Genomic DNA, 13,914 nt, shown 5'->3' with positions numbered 1-13,914 from the left:
AGATTTGTCAGATATGACCTCTCTTTGACAAAGCCATGCTCACTCAGTCATATTTTATCATGCCCTTCCAAGTACTCCGTGATCTCATCTTTAATAACAGACTCTAAAATTTTACCAATGACCGAACTCCGGTTAACCGGCCTATAATTTTCCTTCTTCTGCCTCCCTCCCTTCTTAAACAGTGGTGTTACATTAGCCACTTTCCAGTTCTCTGGGACCCTTCCTGCCTCCAGTGATTCCTGAAAGATCATCACCAATGAGCAATAGCATGGTGACATGCGGAGTAAAGATTCCTTCACTTTGCTCCTAATCTTATCCCTTAATTTCAACCTCAAAATAGCACGTATCTGTATCAAGGTAATAATTTCATCACCCTAACCATTCCAGAATCCGTGAAAGAATATTTCAGGTGCATGTTAATTTCTCTTCAATAATACGCAGTCAAGGTTGAAATTATCCGAATATCTTTCAGATAAGGCTGTTGCATTTATCAATGTGATCAAAAACTGATTGATAAAGTCGCCAAATTCCTCTTACATTATATACTAATTTCTGAAACCCTTGTTGACCTCCATAGACTTTATAATACAAAGCTCATCGTTCTCCCATTTCCCCACCTTTGCCCATTTTAGTGCTGCTAACCTTTTCCCTCTTCATTTTATCAATATTATCATGGCTATTGGTTTTCTGAATTTTCCTCCCCTTTCTTGTATTCTTACTGCTTTAAAGTCAAAAGAAATCTTTCGATTTACTGATCTTTACTGACGAGCTTGCTTCTTTTCTGCTTCCTTGGTTTCCTTTCTCCTTCAAGGTAATGATATTTGGCTGCTAAGCTTGCATCATCTACACACTACCTATTGACTTCCTTTGCATAATTTCTCTTTTCTACAACGATAGTGTCCCCCACTAAGGATTTTGCCAATTCATCTAGCTTTCTTAATTATCTTAAAGATACATCTGACTGTAGTTCTCCTAATGTGTAAAATAGTGTCCAAATTTTGTGTGATGGGAAGAATTTATTTGCAGTCTTGAGCAGACTCAACTGCCAGTTGATTTCAAAGTCACATTCAACGGCCTGATTTAGTTCAAGTCCCAGATTTGGGGTAATTTAAGTGAGGTTTTGAATCTCATCTCATTGCTAAGTATATATTTTGTCTCTTTCCCTTTCTCCGCCAAGGCTTTGCAATTTCAAATCATTATTGATTTAGGAGCAATCCTCAAACCATTCATTTTCAAATGTTGCCAAGTAGTTCCAGTTGAGATTGTCAAATTAAATAGTTAAATAAAAGCATTAATGGTAATGCCCTTAATTGGAGGGAAGCTAGTCTGGAGTGTTATTATATCCTAATATAACGGAGTTCCTATTTCTGTTTCAGACTGTATTCATGTCAATGTGAATCGCTGCTGCAGTTGTAAGCATCAGGAAATTTGATAGAATAATCAAGGTTTACACGGGCATTTATTTTGCCCATACTGTTGCATTTTAATGAATTGGTTCAAGCGCTGGATCACTGGCATTTTATCCTGTTCTCTCCATTAGTTGTATGACTCAGCACAGATTGGGAGCTTGTTACAATCTGCAACCCATGAGGTTAACTTCACTCTGCAAGCAAGAGGACTTAAGGGAGGAGGTAATCAATTGACTTATTAGTGTAAGTTAGATCCTCATTAGTGTAAGCAAGGGTGACTCTAGTAACTTCAATGAAAGTAAATCTGTTCTGCAACAAAATAATTGTAAATTTACTGTTGCAGATCTGTGACCATTTACAATCGATCTTGGGTGCAGTGGTAGGATCACTATGCAATGATATTAAATCAGCAAATCCTCTCACTATCCTGAAATGCAAGGATGGTTAGATCAAAAGTTTTAATAGAAGTTTTTGCCCTTAATAGTTTTGGAATCAGTCTATCTTAACTGCTGATCAGGGAGCATTAAAATTCCCATCTTGTCACCAAATGACGAACCATAAAACGAAAGAGAAAATGCTGGAAAATCTCAGCAGGTCTGGCAGCATCTGTAGGGAGAGAAAAGAGCTAACGTTTTGAGTCTGATGACTCTTTGTCAAAGTTAACAGACAGAGAAAGTGGGAAATATTTATACTGTGGAGTGAGAATGAAAGATGAGTCATAGCCACAGAAACCCAGGGAAACTGGGTGCTAATAGCCACAGAAACCAAGGGGAAAGAGTGCTGATGGCAGTCCCCAGAGAGAACAAAAGATGTGAAAGGCCAAACAGCATAGAAACTAACATCAGAGGGTGAACTATAGATGTGGGGGGAGGGGAAGGGTGAAGCAAAGAGGAAAACGTTTAAGGAAAGGTAAGTAGGATTGGGGGGGGGGGGGGGGGGGGGGGAGTTAAATATATGTTAGGAAAGAAAGAAATGGTAAAAGGCAGTTAAAATAAAATGGGATGGAAACAAATGGGCCGAGGTGGGGTAGAGCTGATCATCTGAAGCTGTTGAATTCGATGTTCAGGCCGGAAGGCTATAGCGTGCCTAACCGGAAGTTGAGATGTTATTCCTCCAGTTTGCGTTGAGCTTCACTGGAACATTGCAGCAGGCCAAGAACAGACATGTGGGCATAGGAGCAGGGTCTTTTGTTCAAATGGCAAGCAACGGGAAGATCAGGGTCCTGAATGCGCACAGACCGAAGATGCTCAGCAAAGCGATCACCCAGTCTGCGCTTGGTCTCTCCGATATAGAGGAGACCACATTGGGAGGAGCGAATGCAGAAGACCAAATTGAAAGAGGTGCAAGTGAAATGCTGCTTGACCTGGAATGAGTGTTTTGGGCCTGGGATGTTAAGCATGGAAGAGGTAAAGGTGCAGGTGTTACACAAAAGGTGTTACACCCATTTGTTTTCATCCCATTTCATTTTAATTGTCTTTTAACCTTCTTTCTTCCTTAATATATATTTAACCCCCCCCCCCCCCCCATTCTTATCCACCTTCTCTTAACCTTTCTCCTCTTTGCTTCCCCCTTCCCCACCCCCCCCTCCCTCCCACATCTACAGTGCATCCTCTGGTTTTAGTTTTCCTGCTGTTTAGCTGTTCGCACCTTTTGTTCTCTCTGGGGACTGCCATCAGCACTCTTTCCCCTTGGTTTCTGTGGCCATTAGCACCCGGTTTCCCTGGGTTTCTGTGGATATGATTCATCTTTCATTCTCACTCCACAGTATAAATATTTCCCACATTCTCTGTCTGTTAGCTTTGACAAAGAGTCATCGGACTTGAAACGTTAACTCTTTTCTCTCCCTACAGATGCTGCCAGACCTGCTGAGATTTTCCAGCATTTTCTCTTTCGTTTCAGATTCCAGCATCCGCAGTAATTTGCTTTTATCCAGCGACTAACCATTAAACTTCATTTATGCAGCAGTAAGTCTTTGTTCAATTTTTAAAATGTGATAGGGCCAAACACTAACACAATTTTGTTCTGTAATTCAATATGCTGAATCCAACATTTGCCTTTAACAGGAAAATTTGGACAAACAACACCACCACTTGTAGATTTCCTAAAGGATATTCTGAACAGGTATCCAGAGGGAGGGCAGATTCTTAAGGTGAGCATCTTTTGGGTTTGTTCGAGGTAATTAAAAGTGCAGTGTTGGGCTCTTCACTGTTTCAGCTTTTTCCTTGCTTCTACCTAGCAATCAGTATTGGTGGCTTAGTGTACCTCTTAGAATGGTAGCATGCGAGGGAATTAGTGGGAAGACCTCAAAGAAGGGAGAACAAGAACATTAACCTTTAGTCCTTTACTTTCTCCCAAGTCTTTGCAGGGCTCAGATTGATTTAATCTTAGTAAGTGGAGAGATTAAATATTCATAGAGAAGAGAAATATACGTTCCACACTTTGAAAATATTTTTTCTGTGAGAGACTTGGCAGTTCGATGAAATCAAATCTCTGCCACCATGTTAAAGTACTCCAATAAACTGCTAAATACTAAGCTAATGTAACTGTCAGCTAGGGCACTGTATAATTAACCAAACCAGAAGTATAATGTTGATCAAATTGATATTGGGTACTTGTGCTTGGGACATTGCAAATGTTTTGGAAACACTGGAAAAGATTGAATGAATAGCAACAAGAATATAAGGAGGTATGAGAGGCTGATCTACGTGTTATTCTGGTGAAGGGATGAGGAAGAGGACTGAGCAGAGAACTTACACAATGGCCGCAATCGAATGGCCATGCTGCGCCTGAAAATCAGCGCACCACAGCACACGTGGTCGATAGAAGCCAGGAGTCCCCACTACCAGGATCTACTCAGTCGCAACTCCATGCAAAATCTAATGCAGTTTTTTTACAAATCTGCATACGAGAGCAAGACAGCTAGTCTCAATTTATCTGCAGTTTCGCGAGGCACCTGAGGCATTGGGATCTAACCCCTTTGCCTCTGAGACCTTGGCCGAGCGCCATTCAGTACTGCTCTCCACAAACGGGGACCAGATGGACCGGCACTCGTGGGAATTGCCCAGTGGATCAGAAGCTCCCAGGGCCAGGGTACCGCCTAGCTTGCCACCTGGGCTAGGCGGTACCCTGGCACTGCTGGTGCCATCTGGAAACCCTGACACTGCTAGTCTAGCACTCTGGCAGTGCGGCCTGGCACTTCCAAGGTACCCAGGCAACACTGTCAGCAGACAGGGGCACTGCCAAGGAACCAGGTTGGCACTGCCAAGGTGCCAAGCTGGCATTCTTCACTTAATGGCGATTGGTCTGGGATGCCCTGTGAGGGTGATGGGGAGGTTATGGTGGGGGCCTGCGGAGGCCCTCATAATCAATTGGGGCTTGGGGAGATGGGTTGGAGGTCGCATCAGGTGTTCCAGAGATGGCGTCCCAATCTCTCGCCACACTGAGGAGGTCCGGCGAGTGGAGCTTCTCAGTGCAGAAAATGGGGCTATGTGAGGCCTCCCTCAACCGCGTGTTCCCCAATGAGGCCCCGTGCTGAACCCAAGTGACATTTGACAGCTTTGTGTTTCTCACCGGGAAACATGCGGCTAAACGCATTCGCTGTGGGACTGTATTCCCATTTAGTTGAATTTTGCCCAATAATTTTTAAATCTTCAAATGGATTGGCAAGTGAAAGACAATTTCTTTACTGAACCAGGAGAAAAGAACTGAAATCAACTTTTCGGTAACTGTAATTTAAAGCGTAACTAATCTCTTTCATTCGGGAATTAAGAAGGGAATTACCTGACAGTGCAAGAATTTGGCTAAAAGCAATTGTGATTAGGATGGGATGAAGAGTGTTTCCCGTTGCAGCATCTTCTAAATTGATTATTGGGCCAGTCGGACATCTTGTTACACGGTTACAAAACTGTGAAAATTTTGAAGCCCGCTGAAGTACCTTCAGTGGATAATAAACTCAAGATCTATTAAAATTTATGTTCCTTCAGAAATAAGACATTGAGCTGGATTCTGTAGCTTCCTCATTAGGCCTGTTTTCATTGGTGTGGCCTGTAAAATATTAGGGGAGGCAGTGGTGCTTTATCACTGGACTAGTAATCCAGAGACCCAAAGTAATGCTCTGGGGACCTGGGTAAGAATCCACCATGGCAGATGGTGAAATTTGAATTTAATGAAGATCTGGAATTAGAAGTTCAATGACGACCATGAAACCATTGTTGTCAAAACCCATCTGGCATACTAATGCCCTTTACGGAAAGAAATCTATCATCCTTACCTGGTTCTGGCCTATATATGACCATCCCAGATCTAAATTGCCCTCTGGGATGGCCAATAAATGCTGGCCCAGCCAGCAACATCCACATCCCATAAATTAATAAAATGAACGACAGGTAGCTAGCTCATTGTCTTTCTGCCCATCCCTGACACCTTGTCCATAAAATCGTAGGCAGCCTCCTGCCATTCATAGAAAAATAATTAATGGTCAATTGACAAGCTAATTGACCTAAATATGAAAATGCAGTTGAGGTGGGCAGGCAGGTGAGAATGGATAAACATTTTTTTAACCGAAGGAGGGAGGCGCACCCCCCCCCCCCTCCCCCCCCCCCCCCCCCCCACCCCCCACCCCCCCCAAAAGATGTTATTCTCCCTCTTGTCACTTCCCACATGGCCACAAAAATACTCCCTGCCCCCTTGGGTATCCGATCCCTCCCCAGCCATGGACCCTGGATATGCCCCGAGGTCCAGTATCCATGATTTTCTCTTTGGGACTGCTTGCAGTCCCCGCAGCACCCATTACTGGTTCTGATGCTGCTGGGACTGAGGGATGGAAGTGTCATTCCCACTTAACTGAAAGCCGTCCAGAGCAACGGGGCAGCCTGTTTTAACATCAGTTCGCCTGAAACCACATTTCTTCTGCTGCCCAACCTCCTTTTTCAAACCTCCCACCCCCCCCCAAAAAAAACTCATAGAACATAGAAAAATACAGCACAGAACAGGCCCTTCGGCCCACGATGTTGTGCCGAACCTTTGTCCTAGATTAATCATAGATTATCATTGCATTTACAGTGCAGAAGGAGGCTATTCGGCCCATTGAGTCTGCACCGGCTCTTGGAAAGAGCACCCTACCCAAAGTCAACACCTCCACCCAACACTAAGGGCAATTTTGGACACTAAGGGCAATTTATCATGTCCAATCCACCTAATCTGCACATCTTTGGACTGTGGGAGGAAACCGGAGCACCCGGAGGAAACCCACGCAGACACTGGGAGGATGTGCAGACTCCGCACAGACAGTGACCCAAGCCGGAATCGAACCTGGGACCCTGGAGCTGTGAGCAATTGTGCTATCCACAATGCTACTGTGCTGCCCTTAAGAACAAATAAATCTACACTATATAATTTTACCGTAATCCATGTACCTATCCAATAGCTGCTTGAAGGTCCCTAATGTTTCCGACTCAACTACTTCCACAGGCAGTGCATTCCATGCCCCCACTACTCTCTGGGTAAAGAACCTACCTCTGACATCCCCCCCTATATCTTCCACCATTCACCTTAAATTTATGTCCCCTTGTAATGGTTTGTTCCACCCGGGGAAAAAGTCTCTGACTGTCTACTCTATCTATTCCCCTGATCATCTTCTAAACCTCTATCAAGTCGCCCCTCATCCTTCTCCGTTCTAATGAGAAAAGGCCTAGCACCCTCAACTTTTCCTCGTAAGACCTACTCTCCATTCCAGGCAACATCCTGGTAAATCTCCTTTGCACCTTTTCCAAAGCTCCCACATTCTTCCTAAAATGAGGCGACCAGAACTGTACACAGTACTCCAAATGTGGCCTTACCAAAGTTTTGTACAGCTGCATCATCACCTAACGGCTCTTAAATTCAATCCCTCTGTTAATGAACGCTAGCACACCATAGGCCTTCTTCACAGCTCTATCCACTTGAGTGGCAACTTTCAAAGATCTATGAACATAGACCCCAAGATCTCTCTGTTCCTCCACATTGCCAAGAACTCTACCGTTAACCCTGTATTCCGCATTCATATTTGTCCTTCCAAAATGGACAACCTCACACTTTTCAGGGTTAAACTCCACCTGCCACTTCTCAGCCCAGCTCTGCATCCTATCTATGTCTCTTTGCAGCCGACAACAGCCCTCCTCACTATCCACAACTCCACCAATCTTCGTATCGTCTGCAAATTTACTGACCCACCCTTCAACTCCCTCATCCAAGTCATGAATGAAAATCACAAACAGCAGAGGACCTAGAACTGATCCCTGCGGTACGCCACTGGTAACTGGGATCCAGGCTGAATATTTGCCATCCACCACCACTCTCAGACTTCTATCGGTTAGCCAGTTCGTTATCCAACTGGCCAAATTTCCCACTATCCCATGCCTCCTTACTTTCTGCAGAAGCCTACCATGGGGAACCTTATCAAATGCCTTACTAAAATCCATGTACACTGCATCCACTGCTTTACCTTCATCCACATGCTTGGTCACCTCCTCAAAGAATTCAATAAGACTTGTAAGGCAAGACCTACCTCTCACAAATCCGTGCTGACTGTCCCTAATCAAACAGTGTCTTTCCAGATGCTCAGAAATCCTATCCTTCAGTACCCTTTCCATGACTTTGCCTACCACCGAAGTAAGACTAACTGGCCTGTAATTCCCAGGGTTATCCCTATTCCCTTTTTTGAACAGGGGCACGACATTCGCCACTCTCCAATCCCCTGGTACCACCCCTGTTGACAGTGAGGACGAAAAGATCATTGCCAACGGCTCTGAAATTTCATCTCTTGCTCCCCATAGAATCCTTGGATATATCCCGTCAGGCCCGGGGGACTTGTCTATCCTCAAGTTTTTCAAAATACCCAACACATCTTCCTTCCTAACAAGTATCTCCTCGAGCTTACCAGACTCCTTCACACTGTCCTCTCCAACAATATCGCCCCTCTCATTTGTAAATACAGAAGAAAAGTGCTCGTTCAAGACCTCTCCTATCTCTTGAGACTCAATACACAATCTCCCGCTACTGTCCTTGATCGGACCTACCCTCGCTCTAGTCATTCTCATATTTCTCACATATGTGTAAAAGGCCTTGGGGTTTTCCTTGATCCTACCCGCCAAAGATTGTTCATTCCCTCTCTTAGCTCTCCTAATCCCTTTCTTCAGTTCCCTCCTGGCTATCTTGTGTCCCTCCAACGCCCTGTCTGAACCTTGTTTCCTCAGCCTTACATAAGTCTCCTTTTTCCTCTTAACAAGACATTCAACCTCTCTTGTCAACCATGGTTCCCTCACACTATCTTCACACTAAAATATCCAGCCCATTGATTTCACCAAATTTTGTATAACACTCGTTGTTGTCAGAACCTCTGTTCATTTCTGATTTATAAAGTTATGGCACGGTGGCACAGTGGTCAGTGCCTCACAACGCCAGGGACCCGGTTTCAATTCTGGCCTTTGGTGCTTGTCGGTGTGGAGTTTGCACTTTCTCCTTTTGTCTGTGTGGGTTTGCTCCAGGTGCTCCGGTTTCCTCCCACAATCCACAGTTTAGGTGGGTTGGCCATGTTAAATTGCCCTTTGGTGTCCAAAGGTTAGGTGGGGTTACGGGGATAGGGCGTTGTCTGGACCTAGGTAAGGTTCCCCTTCAGAGGGTCAATGTGGACTAGATGTGCTGAATGGCCCCTTCTGCCTGTAATGATTCTGAATCACAAGTTCTCATGTAGATTCAGTTGAACTAGTTTATTAATTTCACATTTGAGTTCTGAAGAGACTTGTAGCTGCTATTTGACCCGTAAACAGACATGAATTCGGTGAAATGCCACAGCTCTAATCGGGTCGGTTGGAATAAAATCTGAAATTACTGGAAATGCATGGCACATAGAAATCTAAAATGATACACCAGTGTTTTGGTTGGAAACTGGGTGATCCAATGATATTTCTGATCTTTTTTGCTCACTCTTTTGCAAAACATTTTCTTTTATTTCTGTTCTTGTTTCCTCTGTTTGAGTATCTCTCTTTCTTGCAGTTTCTTTTGCCTTCTTCCTTTTTCTTTTCTCCCACATCCTTCCCTTCTTTCCCCTCTTCATTGGGCCTGACATTGATATAATGGGCAGTATTAGCTTCATCAAAATGGCTGGTGAGGTTGAAGATCCTGTATTTTAAAGATCCCTGGGGCCATTATGGAAGTTTATAACAGCTGAGGAGTTCTTTAAAAATAACCAAGTACATTCCCACTTAATTCTATGTTTGTAGGAGTTGATACAAAATGCTGAAGATGCTGGAGCTACTGAAGTAAAGTTTCTATACGATGAGACAGAATATGGAACAGACTCACTTTGGTCAGAGACGCTACAGGAATATCAAGGTAAGAGATCCCCACAATAGCAGTGATAGCTCCAAATTACAATCTCTTACTGTAGATGTCTGTGATGTCATTGGGAGAATAGTATGACAATAATCTCTTCACATTGTTTTAGGTTTTAATCGGAATGTTTTGGATTTATTTTAGGTAATCACTCCAGAAAGATTGAGGCCTGAATCATTTAAAATGCATTGTTAGGATTGTTGGCCGGACTGACACTGTAAAAATATTGGCCTCTTATACCAATTCTAACTGCTCCGTTCTATGCTAACATTTGCAACTTCGTCCTATTTACCATCTTTCTAAGTTAGACAGGAGAATGAGGTTTTGTGAAAGGATGCCATTCAAAGACGATACTCACACTTGAGCTCGATTCAACCCGATTGGGAACAAAGTCCTAGAGCGAGCGCGTTTAACCATGTGTTTCCTGGCAGTGCCACAGAAATTCAGGCTGTGTTTTTTGGCAAAGTTTTGTTGAACTTTATTGTCAGCTTTTAGTGTCCACTGGTAAACTTTTGGTTACAACACAAACTTGGGTCAGATTGATTGTCTTTAGCGAATACAGTGGTTGAGTTTAAAATACAAATCATGGTAATTCTTCAAATCATAATACAGTACAAAATTACCGATTGATTTAAACAAAAGAAAAATGGCGATTTAGCAAAGGCAAGCAGTAAAGACATAGGTTTCAGAAAGAAGTTAGATTGATTCCGGAATGGATTTTTCCATCCTGACAAGTGTTTTTGAAGAAGATCATTATCTTAAAGTTTTGCCTTCTTTACCGTTGTGATTGGCTTCAACTAATTTATAATTCACTCAATTCGACCAAACTGCCTGTCAATTTAAGAGATAAATGTTTTGTGGAATTTTCCATACCCTGGCTTGCCAATTATGCCTCTAACATTAGTTAGATTAACACAGTTTTCGAAAAGTCATTATGACCCTGACTGATTGTTATCATGGAAACGGACATGTCCACATCTGGGAAGCATCTGCATACAATGGAGTCTTTTGTCACTGGCTTTGGATTCTGGCCAGTCTCAAGCAACTTGCAAAATGTGAAAATTTTGAGTCTTATCTGATTAGTTCCCAGCTAGTCAGCTTTCCCCACTCTCATGATTATATGATTTAGTCAATTACTCTTAATGATTTCTCAAGTAAACCTTTTATCTATCTCATCTATAGCTAACCAGAAAAGCTGATTTCTATCAACCCTGAATCTTTGTGGATGTCTCCTCAGAATCCCCTCAGACGATTGTTACCTGAGAGTTTCCAAACCCTGCTCCTACAAACACCTTTTAAAATCTGATCTCATAATTATATTGATTTCCCTTGGTGGTTTACATTCTGAAATCCAGGCCAGGTTTTCCAAATTACACTTTTTTAAACAAAGCATCTGCTCCACCTGCCCCAGCAAATCTAGTCCAAAATTTTACACCAATCCCTTCTTTGTCTTGACTGCTGTGCAAACTGCTCGCAATTGCTTTAACTCTTAATTCGCAGACTATATTAAAATTACATCAAATGTTTTGTCGACCTCTGAAATCTGCTGTGTCACTTTAAATCTAGTTACTTTAGTCTCTTTAACTCAAAATGCTTTGATTACCATTCCTTGAATTATTCTGTACATTACATTGGTCTCTGTTCTCTTAACTCCAGTTGGTCTTAAACACTCTTTCATCCCAATTCCCTGGTTATCTGAACTGTAACTTATACTGGAAAATCTCAGCAGGTCTGGCAGTACCTGTAAGGAGAGAAAAGAGCTAATGTTTTGAGTCCAGATGACCCTTTGTCAAAGCTAAAAGACAGAGAAAGTGGGGGATTGTTATACTGTAGGGTGAGGGAATGAAAGCTGAGTCATAGCCACAGAAACCAAGGGAAGAGGGTGCTAATGGCAGTCCGCAGAAAGAAAAATGGTGTAAAAGGCCAAATGACAGAGAAACTAAAATCAAAGGGTAAGCTGCGACAGATGTAGATGTGGGGGGAGGGGGAACATAGGTGAAAAAGAGGGAAAATGAGAAAAAGTGGGGGGGGGGGGGGGGGGAGGGAAAGCAAAGGGGGGAAAAAGGTAATGGATTAGATAGGGGGAAATAGTGGGGTGAAAAATATATATATAAAGAAAAAAATAAAAGGTAAAAGACAGTTAAAATGAAATGGAATGAAAACAAATGGGTCGAGGTGGGGTAGAGCTGAACATCTGAAGTTGTTGAATTCGATGTTGAGACCGGAAGGCTGCAGTGTGCCTAACCGGAAGATGACATGCTGTTCCTCCAGTTTATGTTGGAACATTGCAGCAGGCCAAGGACAGACATATGGGCATGGGAACAGGGTCTTGTATTGAAATGGCAAGCAACGACTTCCGGTGACGGCGGGCGGGAGGCAGCCGCACAATGGAGGGCTCCTGTTCGGGAACGGCATTTTCGGGGCTTTAAGCCCGGTCCCAGGGTCCACTGAGGCGGCAAAAGCAGGGAGAAGGAACAGAGGAGGCACAGTAAAGGAAAATGTCGAGGGTGAGCAAAAAAATGGCCATAAAAAAACAGCTGAAGGTCTGTCGGGGAGTGGAAAGGTCACCAAGGAAAATGGAGGCTGGAGCACCAGGGGAGGCCGCATTGCTTATGGCTGAAGAAATAACTAAGGTAATGGCTGCGGAATTCGAAAGGCAGTTTACAAAATACATGGTGACAATGAGGAAGGCGATGAGGGAGTGTGCTGGTGGAGGAGGCGATTTCCCCGGTGACGACGGCAGTGGTGAGCGCAGTGGCGGAGGTGCGAGAGCAAGGGGAGGTGCTCAAGGAAGTGGAGGAGACATTATTGCAGTACGGTGATCAACTTACCTCGATGGGGAAGGAGATGCGGAAGGTGATGGAGATTAACAAGGATCTGCGAGGAAAAATGGAAGACCTGGAAAACCGATCCAGGCGTCAGAATTTGAGGATTGTGGGGCTGCCTGAAGGAGTTGAAGGACCGAGGCCGACTGAGTATTTTGCCGCGATGCTGGCAAAACCATTGGGGGAAGGGGAGGATCCCTCCCGATATGAACTGGATCGGGCTCATCGGTCATGGAGGCCTGTACCAAAGGCGAGTGAGCCGCCAAGGGTAGTGACTCTGTGCTTCCGTAGGTACAGTGTGAAGGAGAAGGTCCTGTGCTGGGCCAAGCAGAAGCGGGTGGTACAGTGGGCTGGAGCTGGCATATGTGTATACCAAGACTTTATGGTGGAGCTGGCGAGGAGGCGGGCTGCCTTCAACCGGGTGAAGAGGGCACTGTACATTAGCAAGGTGCAGTGCGGCATTGTATATCCAGCGAAGCTGAGGGTGACTTACAAGCTCAAGGACTTTTATTTTGGAATGGCGGAAGCAGCGGAGGCGTTTGCGAAGGCAGAAGGACTGTGGCAGAACTGAGAAAATGAGAAATGGCCATGTGCCGATGTAACCTCATGACTGTATTTTCTTTTTTGTTTCACTGTATATGGGCTAAAGGAGCCAATGTTGTATATATTTGGACAAGGGAAGTATTGGGACTTTCACTCGAAATGAAGCTCTTTGGGATGTTGGTGGATATGCGGGGTTTGTGTGCTAAAAAGGGGATTTCTGGGCTTTCCTAGGGCCGGGCAAGGGGGAAAGGGACCCGGGCGGGAGCCTCCACGCTGGCCGGTTTAAGCCGGCCAGTGAATGGGAGTGAGGTGGGGGAGGGGCTGCGGCCATCGGAGCCTGGCAGAACAGGGTCCGAGTGGTCTAGCTGGGGTGGAAAGTTGGGGGGAAGGAACCGAGGTTGGGGGAGGAGTTTTACAAGAGGCAGTGGACGGGAGGAGTTGGAGAGGGGGGGGTGGGTGAGGGTGTTTACAACACTTGGGTATCATGTACGGTACTCTTTCAGAGGTTGTAGGGGGGGGGTGTGGTGGTGGTGGGGGGGGTTGATGGTGGGGGGGGGGTGGGGGGGAGTGGACTCTATAGGTTAATGGTGACCATGGGCGGTCCCGGACTCCTTTTTCTTTTTCTCCTTTGCTTTTTGTTTCCACCTTGGGAGGGTTTGTTTTATTGGATGCATATATTGACAGATGGGCCGTTGTTTGGGGTGGTGGGAGGATGGGATCGTTGTCATTGTTATGGGGATTGATTTTGTATTTGTTACCGTTTACGG

At 44.5% G+C, this 13,914-nt stretch overlaps 1 protein-coding gene across 2 annotated transcripts in view; it reads left to right on the top strand.

Moving 5' to 3' along the window:
* Window positions 1-13,914, top strand: part of sacs (sacsin molecular chaperone) — a 155,715-nt gene that overhangs the window by 68,935 nt on the left and 72,866 nt on the right. For both annotated transcript variants that reach the window (XM_072476859.1, XM_072476858.1), the window contains exons 4-6: window positions 1,541-1,631; window positions 3,473-3,558; window positions 9,668-9,779. In XM_072476859.1, the coding sequence (XP_072332960.1) occupies window positions 1,541-1,631; window positions 3,473-3,558; window positions 9,668-9,779 (289 nt within the window). The remainder of the gene's footprint in view (window positions 1-1,540; window positions 1,632-3,472; window positions 3,559-9,667; window positions 9,780-13,914) is intronic.

Source organism: Scyliorhinus torazame, chromosome 15 (genome assembly GCF_047496885.1).
Source record: "Scyliorhinus torazame isolate Kashiwa2021f chromosome 15, sScyTor2.1, whole genome shotgun sequence".
Lineage (NCBI taxonomy): Eukaryota > Metazoa > Chordata > Chondrichthyes > Carcharhiniformes > Scyliorhinidae > Scyliorhinus > Scyliorhinus torazame.
The sequence above is the reverse complement of the archived record's forward strand: the minus strand, read 5'-3'. Positions and strand labels throughout refer to the sequence as shown.